Here is an 18,175-nt window from a genome sequence, read left to right as displayed (position 1 = left end):
TCCAGGCCTTTCTGACCCCGCACTGCGCACCCCAGAAACCCCAGGTCCCCCGGGACGCCCGGGACTCCTCGGACCCGCAGATGCCACGTACACCAGATCTCCCACAGACCCCTCAGCTCCCCCGGCTTCCGCGGTTGCCCGGGAGGCTGAGGGGCGCGGGTCCCCGGGACGGCTTGTGGGCGGGGCCTCGCGGGGATTGGCCGCGGCCTGGATACTTTGTAGCACCCGCACCTTCTGCGCTGCCCCGCGCCTCCTCGCCAGCCCCGGGTGCGCGCCAAGCACGTGCGCCAGGGCTGAAGGGGTCCCGGAGGGTGAGGGGCGCTCGGGCAGGGGAGGGTCCGGGAGGGTGAGGGACGCGCGGGCGGAGGGGTCCTGGAGGGTGAGGGGCACGAGGGCAGGAGTCCCTGAGGGTAAGGGGGCCCCCGGAGGGTGAGGGGGGCGCGGGGGCCGGGGTGAGGCTGAGGGCGGAGCCTCCCGGGCTGGAGCCCCAGGCAGCAGTTTCGGCCTCAGGGAGCCGCGCGCCAGAAAGGTAGGGAGGCGGGGGCCATGGAGGGGGGGTCCCGCCACAGTCGGGGAGCCACGCAGAGCCACCTCCCGCGACCCTTCCCCTCCATTCAGCCGGAGCCGGGTGCCCCTCAGGGCACTGGGCGGACAGGCCAAGGTACCCCACGGGAACCTTTTTCCTTCCTGAAATGGCAGGAACCCCGCCCCTCCCAGAGCCGGTGGGGGTTGGCGTTGCAGGAAACCCAGGCCTGGGAGCCTCCTCTGCCCTCCTCCAAGGCCTCTGCAGCCTCTGTTGCCCCAAGGGACCCCGGCTCCAGGGCCTCCTGCCGACTGTGGCAGCTGGAAACGCAGAGCCCTGACTCGGGACCTGGGTGAGATGGCGCTAGAGCTCAGGAAGGGTGGAGTAGACGAGGTCGTGTCCCTTGGCGGGGCACGGGAGATGATGCAGGCAGAAAGAACCCCTCGCCAGGGAGCGCACAGCCTAGCTGGTTCTTTGAGGCGTGAGGGTTTACAAACTTTTTGGAATAACAGTGTATTCCGCAGAAGTAAGATCGATTGGGAAAGGTTTTATGTTGGGAAAAGCAGTCACTGGCAGCTGCCTAAATGTCCTCAGGTGAGGCCCCGTTAGAACAAGTCAAGGTTCCTCTTGTGTGGATGCAGGACCAAGCGTGTGATTGCGAAGTGTGTCTTTGACACTGTTTGGATTAAGTATTGGCATAAGCAGTTTCTGCTGTTAAAACAAGTGCATGTATGTGGATTCAGATGGAAGGCCTTGGCATCTACTGGTGACCCCTGCACACAAGGTCCCTACCCCACTGAGCCCAGAGAAGGAGTGAGATGAAACATAATCATGACGTGTATGACAGCGTGGAGGAAAGGAAGGGCAAGCAGAGCTGAGAGGAACAGGGTGGGCTGTGGACCAGGGTGCCAGGTGGAAGGTTCAGAGAAGTGGAGGAGCTGTTGCAGACAGTACCCAGCCCAGTGCTTGGTGCACAGCCGTGTTTGTTAAGGACTAAAGTATTTTGGGGATTAGAAGGAAATTCTAGAGGATGTCTGCTATGGTGGTGCCCTCTCTCGGAATGTGTGAGGTCTTATTCCTACTCTACAAGTGTCCATGGCTCACGAGCCGTGGCATCACCTGCTTTGCAGAGTGGGTTGGGCGATTGATGGAAAGGACATGGTCAGTGTTGGCCATTCCTGTGACTGTTCTCTGTGTTGGCAGAGTGGCCACGACCCAGCACAGGATGCAGAGCTTCCTGACTCTGCTGAAGGAGCATGAGGACACCCGCGCACCCCCAGCAGAGCTGGTAACCCTTGCAGGCAGACTGTGCCGAGATTTCCAGGATGACCTTGCCCAAGTGCAGCCTTTGGTCGCAGCCATTCTGGACAGCCCCCTCCGCCTGCACCTGCTGGACAATGCAGATGTGGCCCTGGCGTGTGCTCGTGTCCTGGACCAGCAGGAGCAGCAGCAGGCAGCTTGCCGGCTCCTGGAGGTAGGCCTGGGCTACAGGCGTGGGGTACAGAGAGAAGTAGCAACTTCTCCAGGCAGCCTCCACCCATGCCAGGCACTGCAGTAATACCCGGGAGTTAGTAGGAACCCGTTGGCTGGAGGTCCAACCCCAGGCCTTGGAAAAACGTGGGAGGCGGATTTCATATAAGCTTAGTCCACTCTCATGTTACTGAACTCTAACTAGTTTGGTAATCTGAGTTAAAACTACTCATTTGTCAAATCCCTATTGAGTGGTGATCTGTGACAGGCATGATGCCAACAAAGTGAGTGAATAAAATGAAGTCCTGCCTTTGGAGAGCCAACATCTTGGCAAGGCATTCAGACAGACCCCCTCTCATTCCCTGGCTGCATTGGAGAACTCTGAAAAACAAAAGTATCTTTGTCACTCACCTGCTGGTACCTTCAACCTCAACGCATTAGGCATTGAACCTGACCTGTGCTGATCTGAAGCTATTTACAGTGTTTATTATTCCAACTAATGTGACCACTGAACGTTTTGTATGCTTGATGACAGGACACTGCCCCAGGTGGTGCTGAGTGGTGCATGTCATGTGCCGGATGCCTGTGTTACTTGCTGAAATCTGAAAAATTCTGAATTGCAGAAAACGTGTGGCCCAAAGGGTTTCCAAAAAGGAATTTGAATGCCTATTTTTCCTTTCTTTGACCCTGTAATACAGTTCATGCATAATTCATTGTGAGTTTACCTTCAAGATACTCAGTTCCTTCCAACCCCACCCCCCCCCCCCCCACCAAGCTAGTGTGGTGTCCTCCTGCTCCTCCACCTGTTCACACAGCAGCCAGAGGGAGTTTTTACAATGCAGATGGTGTCATGGTGTGCCCCTGAGCAGTGGCTCCCAGAGCCGGGGCCTGAGCCTGCTGCCGTCCTCTCACCTCTGGCTCCTCCCAGCCTCCTCTGCAGTGGCCATACCAGTCTCCTTGCCATTCCAACTCCCGAGATATTTCCCTGTCCCAAGGCCTTTGCAGGTGTCTTTCCCTCTGTTAGAGGCTGGCGCCTGGCTCTCCGTGTGGCTGGTGCCTTCCTACCCTTCTGGTTTCTACTTTAAATGGCAGCCCATGGAGGTGGTGTCTCCCTCACGCTCCAGTATTGCCCCCTCATTATCCTTTTCTGTCCCTTCTTGTGTTTGTAACTAGAAGGTGGTTTGTCGGCTGGGGGCGGTGGCTCAAGCCTGTAATCCCAGCACTTTGGGAGGCTGAGACAGGTGGATCACGAGGTCAGGAGATCGAGACCATCCTGGCTAACACGGTGAAACCCCGTCTCTACTAAAAAATACAAAAAACTAGCTGGGCGAGGTGGTGGGCGCCTTTAGTCCCAGCTACTTGGGAGGCTGAGGGGAGGCGGAGCTTGCAGTGAGCTGAGATCCAGCCACTGCACTCCAGCCTGGGCGACAGAGCGAGACTCCGTCTCAAAAAAAAAAAAAAAAGAAGGTGGTTTGTCACTGTGCCTTCCATCTGCCTCCCTTACTGCACTGAAGGCCCACAAGGCAGGGCCGCCACAGCGTTTCTCACTGCAAGATTGGCTAACACACAGCATGACACCTAGAACCTAGCAGGGCTCAAGGTCTTTCAAATCTGTCAAAATAAATGAAGTAAACAAACGAGGGAGTGCAGAGTTAGAGTTGTAACAACTGCGGTGAAGGCAACCGCTGGCATCAGTGATGAAAACCCCCTGGAGAGGAATTAGAAGCTCAGTCAGGGTGACCCATGAGTATGTCTGAGGAGGTGACTTGTGGCTGAGACCTGGGAGGCATGAAGGGACCACCACGTCAAGAACGGGCAGCAACCCCAGCCTGTGCAGGGTGTTCCTGCCCAGTCCTGCCCCCAAGTCAGGGCAGGGGGAGGTTCCCATGCAGGTTCCCTGAAGGCTGCGTGCTGAGAGGAGATGGGGGCACAGAGCCATCGGCTCTGTGGGGTCACTGCTGAGCAAGACTGGGCCTCTCTGATGCCTCAGAGAGAAAGCTGAATGATTCTCAGCACCTCCCTTGCCAGGACGGTCCAGGCAACACTGTAGTTAAAGGCCAGTGTGGGGCCACAGGGATCACTCCTGTGGCAGATGATTGGAATTGAGGAAATTATGGGAGCCACACAGGAATCACGGGAGACCAGCACCAGGCATCTTCCATCATCAGCAAAGTCTGGTTACATGGACGGGACCCCTTCATCCCCCTCACCTTAGAATGTGCCAAGTACCTGAGGGGCCAGTACTACTGCTGGGAGACAAAGGTCATTCACATAAGACTTGAATCACACATCAGGCCCTCAGATCACACCATGTGGTTATAACCACTGCTCCACCTCTCCTTTGCTGTTGGCCAAAAGAGAATTACTGGACTTTCCCTTGCCACGTGTGCCTTACCTTTGAGGTACAGCTGGGAGCTGTGCTCATCTTGTGTTTTGGGGAGGGTTGAAGGTTTAAAGGCAGACTGATGTGAGTGCATCTGCCCAAAGTCTGTGAGGTGACCTGGCAGGCCTAGGGTCATACCGCTGAGCCTGCTGAGAATGGAGCAGGGGCCGTCTGACTCACGCCTGCATTGCGTGGCCACACTGGCACTTTGCAAAATCAGTGGATTTGAACCCAGAACCCTGCTCTTCCCATCACTGCCTTCCCCAAGGCTGAGTCGGTTTGGGATGGCAGACGCAGGTCCCAGCAGTGTTCCAGGATGGGCAGGTGGCCAGGGCTCAGTACACTCTTCTTGGCAGGGGTGCCAGGTGCCAGGAGGCAGCCAGGAGCTGGTGCAGCTCTGGAACGACATCCACTACCATCTGGTCATGAGGAGGCTGGGCGTGGCTGCGCTCACCCCGGTGCAGAAGTTCCGCTGCAGGAAGAGGTAACCCAGAAGCCTTTACTTGTGCATATTTCATGGGGATCCCGAGGGATTAGACGGACCGTGCAAACCCCAGAGGGGCTGAAGCAAAGTAGAGGTGAGGAGGTGCGGACGGGAAGTGTCCAGCAGAGCAGTAATAGTCACAGTGTAGTCAGCATAACATGGCTTCAGTGTGGGTCACACCTGTGCTGGATGCTGGTCACTGAGCTGCACTCTCCACCAGCTGCTTCAGTCAGCTGCTGGCTGGAAATGGATGGCTGACCGCAGGGTGACTGAGGCTAAGGCCAGGAGGTGGGCATCCTGATCATCTCCGCCCAGCATCCACCCAGGGACTGGCCAGAAAGGGGGCCCTCGGGCCAGGAACAGTGGAGGTGGAAGGCAGGTGGGAGCGGCACAGCATGTGTCCCCAGGTCATCTAATCCCCACATCTGGGCTCTGGGTGGCCACTGAGGGGCTGCAAGGGCTTTCAAAGAAGTGAGAGTGAGAATGTTGCCAGTGTTAGCACGAGTTACACGCCAGGTGCTCAGAACAGTACCAGGCACATGATAGGCACTAAATAAGTGGTAGTCCTTGTCATCGCCACCATTATCAGCACTAAATCTATGTTACTACCAGTAATTATTATTATCGCCATCATCACCACTTACGGATGAGGAAACGGAGGCACAGAAAGGGTAACCTGAGGTTCCACACGAGAGAGGTGCAAAGCCAGGACTCTAGCCCAGACACTGAGAAATTGGAGCCTTTAAAAAAAATTCAAACAGGGTCTTGCTCCATTGCCCAGACGAGCATGCAGTGGCACCGTCACAACTCACTGCAGCCTCAACTTCCCGGGCTCAAGCGATCCTCCCACCTCAGCCCCCCAAGTAGCTGTGACCACCATGACCGGCTAAGTTTTAATTTTTTGTAGAGACAGGGTCTTGCTGTGTTTCCCAGGCTGGTCTCAAACTCCTGGTAGCCTTTACTCTTCATCTCAGGTGCTCTCCACTGGTCAGGAAAGGGCTGTAGATCTTGCTGTGGACTCCTGACAGCCCAAGTCATGAAAGATTCCTGAGCCACAGGGCCTGGTCGGTAAGAACACTGGTCGCTGGAGGAAGAAGACCTGGGTACCTTTTTGGCCCAGAGAATGTTCTTGTGTGGTACCCATCAAACAGAGTGACGGAGTAAGACAAGTCGTCAGAAGCCCTGCAGTAAATCAGCTGTGGGGTCTTCAGGGGATGTGACTGTAGCCCTCCGTGGGCATGCTGGCAGCCCTCCAGAGTGCAGTGGTATCATCTTGTCATCTTGTCGACATGTTTGTTAAGTGTCCCCTGCCTGCTGGGTTCTGGGAGGTGCTGGGGATGAAGGCCAGGCTCTGCCTCCATGGAACTGACATTGGGATGTGGACAATGGCCGACAGACGAGGAAATAGAGTAGATCACATAATTCAGAGAGTGAGAAGTGCTATGCAGAGAATAGGTTCAGAAGAGGGCTGTGCGAGGTTGGCTGCTTTAGATGGGGTGGTCAGTGCAGGCTGGTCCTAGTCTTGGAGGAGAGTCTTGAGTGTGGTGACATGCCAGCCACGTGCACAGAAGTTTCCAGGAAGGGGCAGCACATTCAAAGACTTGGGGTCAGAGAAGCTTGGTGTTCAGGGCCAGATGGGAAATATTTCGGGGTGTATGTGTTCACAGCCCTTGAAACATGTGAAAACAATTCTTAGCTTGTGACTGTAGAAGCAGGTGGTGGAATGGATTCACCCACCCTGCCTTAGAGGCTGATGAGCAGCAGGAGGACATTGGGCCTGCAGCCATGGTAGCTGCTGGTTTGGGTTATGACCATGCTGATGGTCCCCGGGGGGTGTCAGGAAGGGATGGCATCTGAGTCACACCAGATGCAGATACAGGGATCCGGAGTAGATGCTGGAGTTTCTAAGAGGTTCCAGGCATGGCACAGGGCTGGGATAGTGGCTGGGGAAAGTGGACAGGGTTGTGTCAGGGTAGATTTTGGAGGTGGAGCTGGGGGGTTTGCTGGTGGGCTGAACACATTGAAGGAGGTAAAGAGAGGACTGAAGTAGACTCCAGGGCTCTTGGCCTGTGTGGGAACCACCAGGGGCATGAGGGTTCCTTCACTGAGGTGCACAGGGTCTGGGGAAAAGTTTGGAGAAGGGGGATGGAGTTCTTTTGGGATTCGTGATGTGTGAGACGCATTTTAGATGTCCAAGTAGGCACTGGGATGACACGTCTTCTATAGACAAGTAATATTGGTGCATATGTCATCTTTTTCTTATGAAATATTCAAATCAGCTCAGCACTAGAGAGGAGCATAACCAGCTGGAACACCCCCGGTGTCCAGCTCCAGCACTTCTCAGACATGTGTCCCTTTGTCATCTCTGTGAGTGACACTGATACCCTGGTAGGGCACAGAGAAAGGAGGGGTCCTCTATGCTCAGGGGACAGACCTCTGGGACTTTGCAGCCCAGAGGAGGATAAGGAAGATTTAGCTGAGACATGGCCAGTGAGAGGAAGAGGAAATCCAGAAGTACACAGAGTTCAGAAACCAGTGAGGCTGAGGAGGTGCCAGTTAAGAGGAGAGCTGAGAAATGAACTTTGGATTTTGTGAACTGGGCAAGTGCTTTTAGTGGTAAGGTGCAGGGATCCAGGCGTGTCACAGAGACAAGGAGACAGTGGCAGTGATCCAAGATCATTGTTTGAGAAGTTCAGCTGGGACGGGAGCAGAGTCATGGGGTAACCACTGGAGGTGAGAAATTTACAGAGCTTAGTAGCTCATGAGAATGACTTACTAGAAGAAATTCTGATGGTGGGAAGCAGGGAGTTAGTTCAGGGGAGCGTTCTTAGTGATGTGAGGGATGAGCAGGTGCCACGGCTGGAGCCCCCCCTCACCAGGGGCCCCACAGGCATTTGGGGAGTGCAGAAGGGCTGGCAGGTTTGGTGGGGGCACAGGTGATGCTTCTCTTCTGAGAACATGTTGGTGAAATGACAACCAGATCACCCAAGGACAGTGAGTCTTGGGAGGAGGTGTTGGGGGTGAGAGAAGAAGGGAAAAAGCTGACGTGGCCATGCAGGGTGGCAGGGGTGTGAGTGCTGCAAGCCTCAGAGGACTCATGCAAGAATGGGGCTGATACCTGGAAACCAGCGATGAACAGAAAGCACTGCATGGGAAAGCACACACAGGGTGGCAGCCAAGTCCTGAGGACAACAGTGTGTGTGTGTGTGTCCGGGAGGGCCATCCACGGGAGCTCCGTGGGCTGAGGACACCTGTGTGTGAGTACGTCCAGGAAGGCCGTGCACGAGGCCTCCATGGGTGAGGATGCCTGTGTGTATGTCCGGGAGGGCCATCCACGGGAGCTCCGTGGGCCCAGGAGCACTGCAAGGGCCCACAGAGGGTGCTCCTCACAGCCGCCTATAGATGTTCTGGAACAGTGTATGTCAGGGCTTGTACATGTCTGTGGGAGAGACTAGTTTCCACTAACTGGAGGCAGAGAGGCACCCCCAGGAGGAGGCACAGGGAAGGAAGTGACACCTTCTGCAAAGGGCCAGGCCTGGAGAAGGGAACAGATTTGGAGGGGTCCTGTCTGTTACCACCTCCTCGCTGTCCTCACCCAGGAACCCTCCGCCCCCCTCCCTCTGCCCGGAGGGGCTGAAGAGCCGGAACTTCCCCAGAGAGGTGCGTGAGAAGCTGCACGATTTCGCTGTGAGGGTGAACACCAACCCCAGCAAGACTGAGAGGGTAAGAATAGAAGACACCAGGACCCAGGGGGTCCCCGCCTGGTGCCTCCCCCTCCCCCAAGGGGATACCCCCACCCCAGGCTCCTCGGTGGCCCCATCCCCCAGGGTGCTGTTGGCTTCAGCCGCTCCTCTGGACAGGGACCTTGTTGAGAGGCAGCCCCTGCAGACTGTCCTGTCTGCCACATGAAAGGTTTCATTTTCTCACATGGAGTCATAACATCGTGTCTGTGGCCCCACGGCTGCTCACTCAGCACCCACTGTGTGCCAGGCACCGGGACGATGGGTCGAGGCATCCACCGGCCGACATGCTCTCCACTGCACAGTGGGTTTGTGCCAGGCACAGGCAGTGTGGTTCCCTCCACTGGCTTGGGGTGGCCCCGGGCATGTTTTCTGGGTGGACCTAGCAAGGGCCCCACTCAGGGGGACGTGCACGTGTGGCTGTGCAGACAGCCTGACCTGGCCTCACTGCTCAGGGCATGGGGATCAGCCCAGGGAGGTGAGGCCTGCATGTTCTGCTCATGCTCGCTGCTCCCTGCTGTCCTTGGAGAGGTTAAGCTGGACTCTCAGCCCCTTTCTTGGTGTAAATGAGCTGTCAGAGCCACTTCTACACACCCCCTGTCCTCAGGGAATGGAAGCAGGGCTAGAAGTGTTGTTGTTTGGGGGCAGGAGAACTTGGCATTGGAGACAAGCTTGACCCCTGAGCAGGTGTACAACTGGTTTGCCAATTACCGGCGCCGCCAAAGAGCCCTTCCCCAGCACATGGAGCCAGCCCAGCAGGCCACAGCTGAAGACCCTGGTGCAAGGGAGAGGGGTCCTGACCTCCTGCAGCCCTCAGGCAACCCCCATGTTGACTCTGGGTTTGTGGACAGGCCTCAGTGGTCAGGTGAGTGGCCCGAGGGCCCCAGTCTCCTGGTAGTTGGGGAGCTGATTTCTGATGGGCCGGGCCTAGGTAGCCACGCTGGTTACAGGGGTAGCCCTCCCCCAATCAGTAGGTTCCAGGTGTCCCTCTGTGGGAGCAAGATCACAGGGTCTGAGGGTCTGAGGCTCAAGACTGGCACAGGCTGGGCTGTGGCTGCCCCTCTGCATTTCGAGGTCACTGTGTGGCCGGGCCAGGAGCTGGGCTGGGGAGGAGGGTATCATGTGGCCAGAGGAGGAGTTGGTGAGTCAGTTTGAGAAGTGAACCAAGCACCAGGATTTGGGGTGTCCTGGGTTGGCAATTAGGGATCGTTGGTTCACACCAAAGATAGGACAAGAAGCAAAAATATTGGGATGGCCCCATGGCAACAACCTTTTCCATCGGCAGGGCTGCTCATACCTGCTGGGAAGGAGGCTGGGAACCAGGGCCTCACTAAGCCTCCCCTCCCATCTCATTACTTTCAGAGGAACGTGAGGAAAAGGGGCCTCCACAGTCCCCACAGACCACCCAAGGACCATGGGAGCCACTGGCCTTAGCCACAGCCTTTCCTGCAGATGAGACAGTCTCAAAGCCAGTGGATGTCAGGTACTATCATCTCCACAGCCATGGAATCATCTCACTTATTCAGTTCCCTTTCCTCAAGTGGAGACTGGGGCATGGAGTAGGCATAGGGGTGACAGGACCCCCACACTGGGATCAGGTCAGACCCCAGGGAGAGGGAAGCCACCAGCAAGGAGCCCATGTCAGGGACTAGGGTGGGGGACAGCTTCTTCTGACCCCACATGTGCTCCTGCCGCCTGACTCATCTCCTGAGTTCATGTCTGTCTTGGATAATGTGGGGACAGACTTAGAAAGAAACACATGCAGGCCGGCCACCTAAAGACAAACCCAGCTGTCCCTGTGGTTTGTTTCTAGTACTTCGTCCGTTTTGATTTTCATTGAGTTAATACTAGCCAGTTGAGTTCCTACTGCACACCAGTGCTGTTTGAGCACCATTGTGCACCCTATGCTCCCTCCTGCCCTGCCCTGAGGGAGGCTCTGCCCACCAAGAGACAGTGTTCTCCATGTCCCCCAGGTCTCTGCCGGGTGGCGAGATGTACCAGGAGGGGCCTGGCCATGATCCTGCCACCCTCCCCGTCTTCTGCCCTGGCCCTGGCCTCTGCCCTCTGGCTGCTGGCAATGACATGCTGGACCCCTCTCTGGCTGCCCCTGAATCTTGGCTGATGTCTCTTGCACTGGCGTCCTCCAAGGAAGTTTCCTTCCAGACTGGGCAGCTGGTCCACAGCCATGGGCTGGACTTCATGATGGGCCCTGCAGACACCGCTGTGGCTGTGTCCATTGCCACCCTTGGAGATCCCAGCCCTACAGGTGGGTCCACTGCAGACAGACCATGAGTTTCAGCACCAGACACTGTGACTACTCAGGTCCTGTTTGAGGGGATAGAAGTGTGGGTAGGGCCACATGGCTTGAACCCATGGTATTTCATTAGACCTGGAACCAATGTAGCCAGAACAAAGACTCTTCCCACAAACATCCCAGATTATTTCTCATCTATTTTAGTGTGTGTGTGTGTGTGTGGGTGGGTGTGTATGTGTGTATGCATATCACTGGAGAGGAAGAGTTAAGTTGAAAGGAAGGAGCTGCCATCCTCTGCTCTCCACTGCAGTCCACTTGATTTATCTGTTAACACCGGGTGCAGCACAGGAGGCTGAGCTCCTTAGACTCCCCACTTGTCCACCCCCCTTACCTGTAGTAGAGATCCCATGATTTTAGTTTCTAAGTTACTGAAGCTGTAAAATCATTTAAAGAATATGTATTTAGATGTATATTTTGTCCAGAATCGTGTGATTTCTCACTTTGTAAGGAGGAAATTGGCTCTATGAAATTTCTTTTTTTTTTTTTTCTGAGATGGAGTCTTAGTCTGTCGCCCAGGCTAGAGTACAGTGGCACAATCTTGGCTCACTGAAACCTCTGCCTCCAAGGTTCAAGCAATTCTCCTGCCTCAGCCTCCTGAGTAGGTGGAACTACAGGCACCTGCCACCACACCCGGCAACATTTTTGTATTTTCAGTAGAGATGGGGTTTCACCATGTTAGCCAGACTGGTCTCAAACTCCTGACCTCAAGTGATCCACTCACCTCAGCCTCCCGAAATGCTGGGATTATAGGTGTGAGCCACTGTGCCCAGCCAAATTCACCTATATTTAATATTCTATGGGTATATACATCTTTTCTCTTCAGCTTTTTTTTCTTCTTGGAGCTTTTCCATGCCTTTCCTTTTTCTTTTTACATTGTCTGTTTTTATCACATTTTTAACATCTTCCAGCATTTGAAGCATCCCATCTAAAAACTCACTGTTGGGGGCCCTCCATTTTCCTTTTCCCATCCAAGTGGCAGCTCCCTAGGCCTGGAGTGAAGCCACTGTCCACAGTGCTCCCATGCTGCGTCCCTGGGTTTACTCCAGGGTGTCCTGAATTTCAGGTCTGGTTCTTTCTTTATTTGACTCCCTTGTTTCGTTTGCCAACGGTTTCAGTTAACTTTGCGAGAAAGAGTGCCTGCAAGATAAATTATCCGAGTCCTCATTTGTTCGAAAAATGTCTTTAGTCTGTTCTCAAGTTTGGTTAACAATTTTGCAAGGACGGAATTCTGAGTTGAAATACTTTTTACCCCTCATAATTTCTTGGAGCTTTTAGATTCTTTTTTTCTTTTCTTTTTTTCTTTTTTTTGGTCTTAAAGTTCTGAAATTTCACACTGAGGGTCCGAGGTGTGGGTCTTTTTACTTCATCTTGCTGTTAAGACTTTAATCTTAAAAAATAAGGTCTCCTGACTGGGCGCAGTGGCTCACGCCTGTAATCCCAGCACTTTGGGAGGCCGAGGCAGGCGGATCATGAGGTCAAGACATCGAGACCAACCTGGCCAATATGCTGAAACCCCATCTGTACTCAAAAATATAAAAAAATTAGCTGGGCATGGTGGCGTGCGCCTGTAGTCCCAGCTACATGGGAGGCTGAGGCAGGATAATCACTTGAACCCGGGAGGTGGAGGTTGCAGTGAGCCGAGATTGGACCGCTGCACTCCAGCCTGGGTGACAGAGTGAGGCTCTGTCTCAAAAAATAATAATAATAAGGTCTCCTGTAAGCTCTGGGCATTTTTTTCTAATATCCTTTGATAGTATCTTTGATAAGTTCCTGCTTCCATGTTTTCAGCTCTCTCTTTAAAGCACAAGTGTTATTTGGATGTTGGAACTCTGGGACCAGTCTCCCAGAGAATTTACCTTTTATCTTGTATCTTTTTAATTGCATGTGTGTTTTGGGTATTTCTTAAATTCTGTTATCTGATTTTTTTTTTTTAACAGTTGTATATCTTTTTTTTTTTTTTTTTTTTTTTTTTTTTTTTTTTTTTGAGGCGGAGTCTCGCTCTGTCGCCCAGGCTGGAGTGCAGTGGCCGGATCTCAGCTCACTGCAAGCTCCGCCTCCCGGGTTCACGCCATTCTCCTGCCTCAGCCTCCCGAGTAGCTGGGACTACAGGCGCCTGCCACCTCGCCCGGCTAAGTTTTTTTTGTATTTTTAGTAGAGACGGGGTTTCACCGTGTCAGCCAGGATGGTCTCGATCTCCTGACCTCGTGATCCGCCCGTCTCGGCCTCCCAAAGTGCTGGGATTACAGGCTTGAGCCACCGCGCCCGGCCTTTTTTTTTTTTTTTGAGACGGAGTTTCGATCTTGTTGCCCAGGCTGGAGTGCAATGGTGCGATCTCGGCTCACTGAAACGTCTGCCTCCCAGGTTCAAGCGATTCTTCTGCCTCAGCCTCCCAAGTACCTGGGATTACAGGCATGTGCCACCATGCTGGCTAATTTTGTATTTTTAGTTGAGATGGGGTTTCACCATGTTGGTCAGGCTGGTCTCGAACTCCTGACCTCCAGTGATCCACCTGTCTCAGCCTCCCAAAGTGTGGGATTACAGGCGTGAGCCTCCGTGCCCGGCCAACAGTTGTATATCTCAAGAGAATTTCAATCCTTCTTTACAGATATCTGAACTCTTCTTCCTTCATAGATTATGTTACTGTCTATGGATGCAATATCTTATACTTCTCTGAGGTTCCTAATAATAATTTTTTTTAATGTGCTTCATTGACTGAACGCAGGACTGTTGGGACTGTGGATTCTGGCCCTTCCTTGATGCAGGGCCAGAAAGAGGAAGGGATCTTAGGGCTCGCTGCTCTGGAGAGGACTTGTCAGTTTGATCATACTGACCTTGCCTTTTTTGCTGTCCTTTTTATTTAACTGTTGGAGACTCACATGTGCCTGTCTATACTTAACGAGGCTGGAGTAGGGACGGTCACTGGATGTGTTCACACTGGGACAAGAGGAGCTGGTCTTCAAACCTGGGGCCTGCACAAGTGAGGGGGGATGTTGTGTGGGAATCAGCGAAGTCCTTTGTTCTGTCTCTTGAAACCCCTGCCTTCAGGTTCCCTGCTGCTGCCTGGGCACCTGGATGTTCTCCCTCTCTTGAGCTCCTTGGGAATCTCAGCCCCTGCCCCACACCCCAGCTCCCTGCCAGACACCCCATCCCCATGGGCTGCACAAAGTGGACGTTGTGCTCATGGCTTTCCCTTTCTCTTGGAAAGAGAATGTGTAATCTATTGCTGTACTATGATGGATGGAAGCAGAATGTCCAAACTGGTGCTTGAACATTATTTCTTCTCTCCGGAGTGCCTGTCAGGTCTGCATGAAAGAAGAAATAGCAGAAAGCGGGCACATGGTCAGGAAGGTCCCTGTGACCTAAGGAGGCCCTGGGCAGCTGGGCACCAGGATAGGTGGTCACCCTGCTGTACAGGAAGGAGGACCACATGAGCCTCACCCCGAGGCCTGTTGTTCTGTGTCTTTAGATCAGGGCTATCTTAATGCTTGTTTTACAGCCTAATAGACTCAGGGCAGGAAAAAATCCTGCCTTTTCAGGCCACAGCTCTCCTAAATGTCCACCCAGAATTGACCAAATCCACAGTAGCTTGTCTAAGAGCGGGTGATGTTCTGAGATACACTCTGGAAAGTCACCGGGAGTGGAAACTGGTGACAGCTTATACCTCAGTGGCATCTTGGTAACCTTGGTAGGAGGTAACAGTGGAAACCACCAAGGGCTGGTGGCCGAGCACTCCGTGAACCAGCCACAAAAGGAGACTGAGGGCTCCTAGCACATTCTTCTGCACCAGCAGGGCGGAGCAAGCTGCAGACTCTGACTCTGGCACTGAAGGCACATGAGGTCTGTGATGACAGCAGCGTTTAAAGTCAGCAGAATGCAACCGCATCTTGGTCTCTGGAAGCCTGGAAAGGCTGTTGAGATCGATGGTTGCGACAGTTCCTTCCTCAGAGAGGGAGACTGAGGCCCGGGGACCGTGAGTCTGGTTCACGTGGCCCGGGCTGGTGGGGCCGCAGGCTGCATCTGCTTTGAGGTCTTGGTTGCGTCACACGTGGGCTGTGCTCCTTTCTCCTGCCAGTGTGCTGTGGAATCTCATTACATGCAGGGTTTGCTGGCCCCCCCAGTGGCTATCCCCAGAGCGTGCAGTTGGAGGAGGGTCTGGGCACAAGCGGTGGACAGACAGAGCTACGGGTGGGCAGCTTCCTGGTGACACAGCCCCCACTGCAAGCTCCTGAATTCATCCTCACCCAGAGGTAAGCCCTGAAGAGCCACAGGCCTGGACAATACTTACCACGGGCCACAAGGTATGGTAATGCCCAATTTATAGACTCACCATCCCAGACTGTGCAGATAGGGCCCTTTCCTTTGGATTGCTGAAAACTAACAGTCCCCCCCAGCCTACATCTACGAAGAAAAGGGTAGTTTTTCTCTCAAAAGAGCACCCCAAAACATCAGAGCAGATGTGGGCATCCCATTTATTGGTCATAATCAGGGTTCACCCTTCCCCACAAATCACCCTGGACCCCAGCAGCCTCTTGCTAGGGTTTCCTTTTCCCTGAGCAAACACTGTCAGTTTTTGAGCAGAATCAAGATCCCGATTTTCTATTCCGAATTGTAGTTTTAAAGGGACTTGGGGGGTCTGGAACAGCCTCCCTGACACTTGCTGTTGATAGTGTTAGTGCTGTAGACTTCAGAACAGAAGATGACCAGGGCCTTCGGGGCCAGCACAGCAGGTGGGATCCTGCAGAGACAGGAGGGATGGAGGAGTGTGGCAGGGTGGCCTGGGGTCCTCTGGTGGGGAGGCGATCACCCCCACCACTCCTGTTCTAGCAGACGCCCCATCTTCTCTACAGGAGGGCCACCAGGAGCAGAGCAGGTCCCGAGGGTGTGGGGTCTCCCTCATCAGGGAGCTGAAACCAGGTTGACTCAAGGCTCGTGCTAGTGAGGGCAGAATTACAGGGGGACAGAGGAGAAAAGGGGGAACGGCCCCTAAATCACATGGTCTGCTTGCTGAAACAGCCAGATTGTGAGAAAATGTACACCACACAGATGGACTCACTTTTCCATTCATGGCTAAGAGCTGACACCAGGCAGAGTCTGCCATGGCCACGGTGTCCCCTGTGTCTTGCCTGACCTCTCCACGTGGCCATCTCGACCCCTCCTCTTGCTCCCCCAACTCCCATGCCTCCCCACTCCGATCTGAAGGCCATGCTTCAACCTGAGAACATCAGTTCCTTCGTTCAAAGTGGCTTCGTTGTGGTGTGATTGGCTGTACATGTGTAGACGGAGCACTTGAATTTTCTCAGTGTGACTTTCGCATCCACACGAGGCCACCACTGTGATGAAGGTCTTCAGTGTACCCTTCTGCCCTTCGCCTCTCCCTGGCCACCCAGGACCATGGATCTGCTTCTGTCACTAAGGATTAGCTGCATTTTATAGAATTTCACGTAAATATGGTATACTTTCGGGTCTTTGTTTTGGTCTGGTCTGGCTTCCTTCACTCTGCATGACAACTTTGAGAGTCACTGTGTTGTGGATGCATGAACAGTTCATTCCTCTCTGTGGAGCGACGTGCCACGGCATGGATGTGCTATAGCTTCTTCACCCTCATCCTATGGATGGGGATTTGGGGGCATCACAGATAAGGCTGCTGTGAACATCCTGTATGTGTATAGTCTGCACACCTGCTTTCATTTCTCATGGTGCATGCCCAGGAGAGCTGTGGCCATGTCACGTGCTAGGTATGCGTTGACCTTGCTGAGGAACCACTGACCCTTGCCCTGAGTGACTGTGCCGTGCATCCCTGCTCTCCCTCCTGCTGCCTGAAGTCTTGTCTCCACAGCCCAGGCCTGTTCCTCCTTTGAGGTCTCTGTTTCCTCCACATTTCTGCTCACTGGCTCTTCCATGAGCCTGCTCTGAGCCCTCTATGCAGTTGCCCCTATGACCCACCAGGTGACCCTGCTCTCCGTGTAACATTCCCCTCCTAACACCCTACATACATTACAACCCTGCAGGAAGAGAGTGTTCTGATAAGTCAAGTATTAGAATGGCTCCTGTTGAGGAAGAAAGCACAGCTGGGTGGATTTTGTCACCCAGTGTCCCCTTGAGACAGGGCCTATCCTTACGCTGTCTCTTTTCCAGCCCTCTGGAGCTGGCCCCAGCCCCATCTGCCTTCCCTGGCCCTGTGTCTGCCATGGAGCTGAGCCAGGCCCTGCCCTCCAGCCAGGTGAGGCTTCCCTGTGAGCACTAAAGGATTCCCTCTTTACTCCTGGATCTGCAGCTCATGGTGCTGAGGAGGGTTCAGCTCGTGCCACTGGAGGGAATACACCAGGCAAAGATGAACAAGGGACAAGGATGATTTGTGGCTAGACATTACTGGACTGGGAGCTGGGGTGAGGGATGCTGTGGGGCAACGTTCCCTCCTGAGCCCAGACTTGGGGGGGTCTTCCCAAGGTCAGGAGGTGCCCAGGTGGGAAGGCCGATCTTGAGCCTGGAAAGGAAGCCTCTGTTTAACATTGTGTTTTCTTCCAGGTGCAGTGTTCCAACAGCCAGGCCTCTGGTGATGCCTTCTGGGGAGCCAGGATGCTCCTTGAGTTTTCAGGGAGCAGCCTGGGCTGAACTATCCTCAGGAGCCAGGCGGCACCCCAGGAGGAGCAGGTGTGGATGGTCTGGCTGGTCAACACAAGGAGTTGCAGAGCTTTATCCTGAATACAAAATGAAGGTCCCTAGAGTTCCCCTGGGGGCTCTGCTGAAAAGCATTGATTCTTTCCCACTGCCATGTTTGATAGTTTGGTTGGCAATTTCCTGTAGTTGAGAAATGTTCATGGGATCAGAAGTCAAAGGTGTCCCACTCAGGCAGCTCTGGATCAGTCAGGCTCCGGGGCACTTGTGGGCAGAGAAGGCCATTCTAGAGAGGGGAGTGTTCCGCTGCTGGCTGCCTTGCCATCTGCCCATGCACAAGGCCGGACTTCTCCACCAAGTTAACTGAGTGAGGTATGAGGAGTGTCCTGAGATTTCTGTGTGTAGGGACTTCGAGTACTGGGAGGCAGACCTGTCTGCGAATGGCCCAGGCTGGGTTTTCCCTTCAGGTTGTAATTCACTGTGTCTATGACACAAATGTTGTCAATTAAAGTTTAATGTTTTGAACTCCCTTGTATTCACTTAACCATGTATCCTGGGCATCTGTCCATGCCAAAGTACAGAGATGAACATCAGCCTTTCCACCCGGGGCCAGCGTTTCATGATGTGGGTGTACATTAATCATGCA

The 18,175-nt window shown here is 53.9% G+C and overlaps 1 protein-coding gene across 2 annotated transcripts; it reads left to right on the top strand.

Annotated features, from left to right (window-relative positions):
* Positions 1 to 234: 234 nt before the first annotated feature.
* On the top strand, positions 235 to 18,068 carry ANHX (anomalous homeobox). 2 transcript variants are annotated; one of them, XM_050747130.1, is made up of 10 exons: positions 235 to 311; positions 1,727 to 1,997; positions 4,733 to 4,860; positions 8,460 to 8,583; positions 9,288 to 9,465; positions 9,963 to 10,083; positions 10,574 to 10,866; positions 15,014 to 15,161; positions 17,050 to 17,134; positions 17,440 to 18,068. In XM_050747130.1, exons 2-10 carry the CDS (start codon positions 1,749 to 1,751, stop codon positions 17,524 to 17,526), a joined length of 1,413 nt encoding a protein of 470 aa, XP_050603087.1. In that variant the 5' UTR covers positions 235 to 311; positions 1,727 to 1,748; the 3' UTR covers positions 17,527 to 18,068. The 2 variants fall into 2 exon arrangements, with proteins under 2 accessions (XP_050603087.1, XP_050603086.1); XM_050747129.1 differs by having other exon boundaries at positions 9,249 to 9,465.
* Positions 18,069 to 18,175: the final 107 nt, after the last annotated feature.

The sequence above is a fragment of the Macaca thibetana genome, chromosome 11 (genome assembly GCF_024542745.1).
Source record: "Macaca thibetana thibetana isolate TM-01 chromosome 11, ASM2454274v1, whole genome shotgun sequence".
In the NCBI taxonomy this organism is placed as follows: Eukaryota; Metazoa; Chordata; class Mammalia; order Primates; family Cercopithecidae; genus Macaca; species Macaca thibetana.
The sequence above is the reverse complement of the archived record's forward strand: the minus strand, read 5'-3'. Positions and strand labels throughout refer to the sequence as shown.

What these genes read in the sequence shown, in the direction of transcription:
- ANHX (XM_050747129.1), top strand. Translation starts at nt 1,749, where the DNA reads ATGCAGAGCTTCCTGACTCTGCTGAAGGAGCATGAGGACACCCGCGCA. An exon ending in ACCCCAGCAAGACTGAGAGG is followed by an intron (nt 8,584 to 9,248) that starts GTAAGAATAGAA and finishes GTTTGGGGGCAG; the next exon opens with GAGAACTTGGCATTGGAGAC. An exon ending in TCAAAGCCAGTGGATGTCAG is followed by an intron (nt 10,084 to 10,573) that starts GTACTATCATCT and finishes CATGTCCCCCAG; the next exon opens with GTCTCTGCCGGGTGGCGAGA.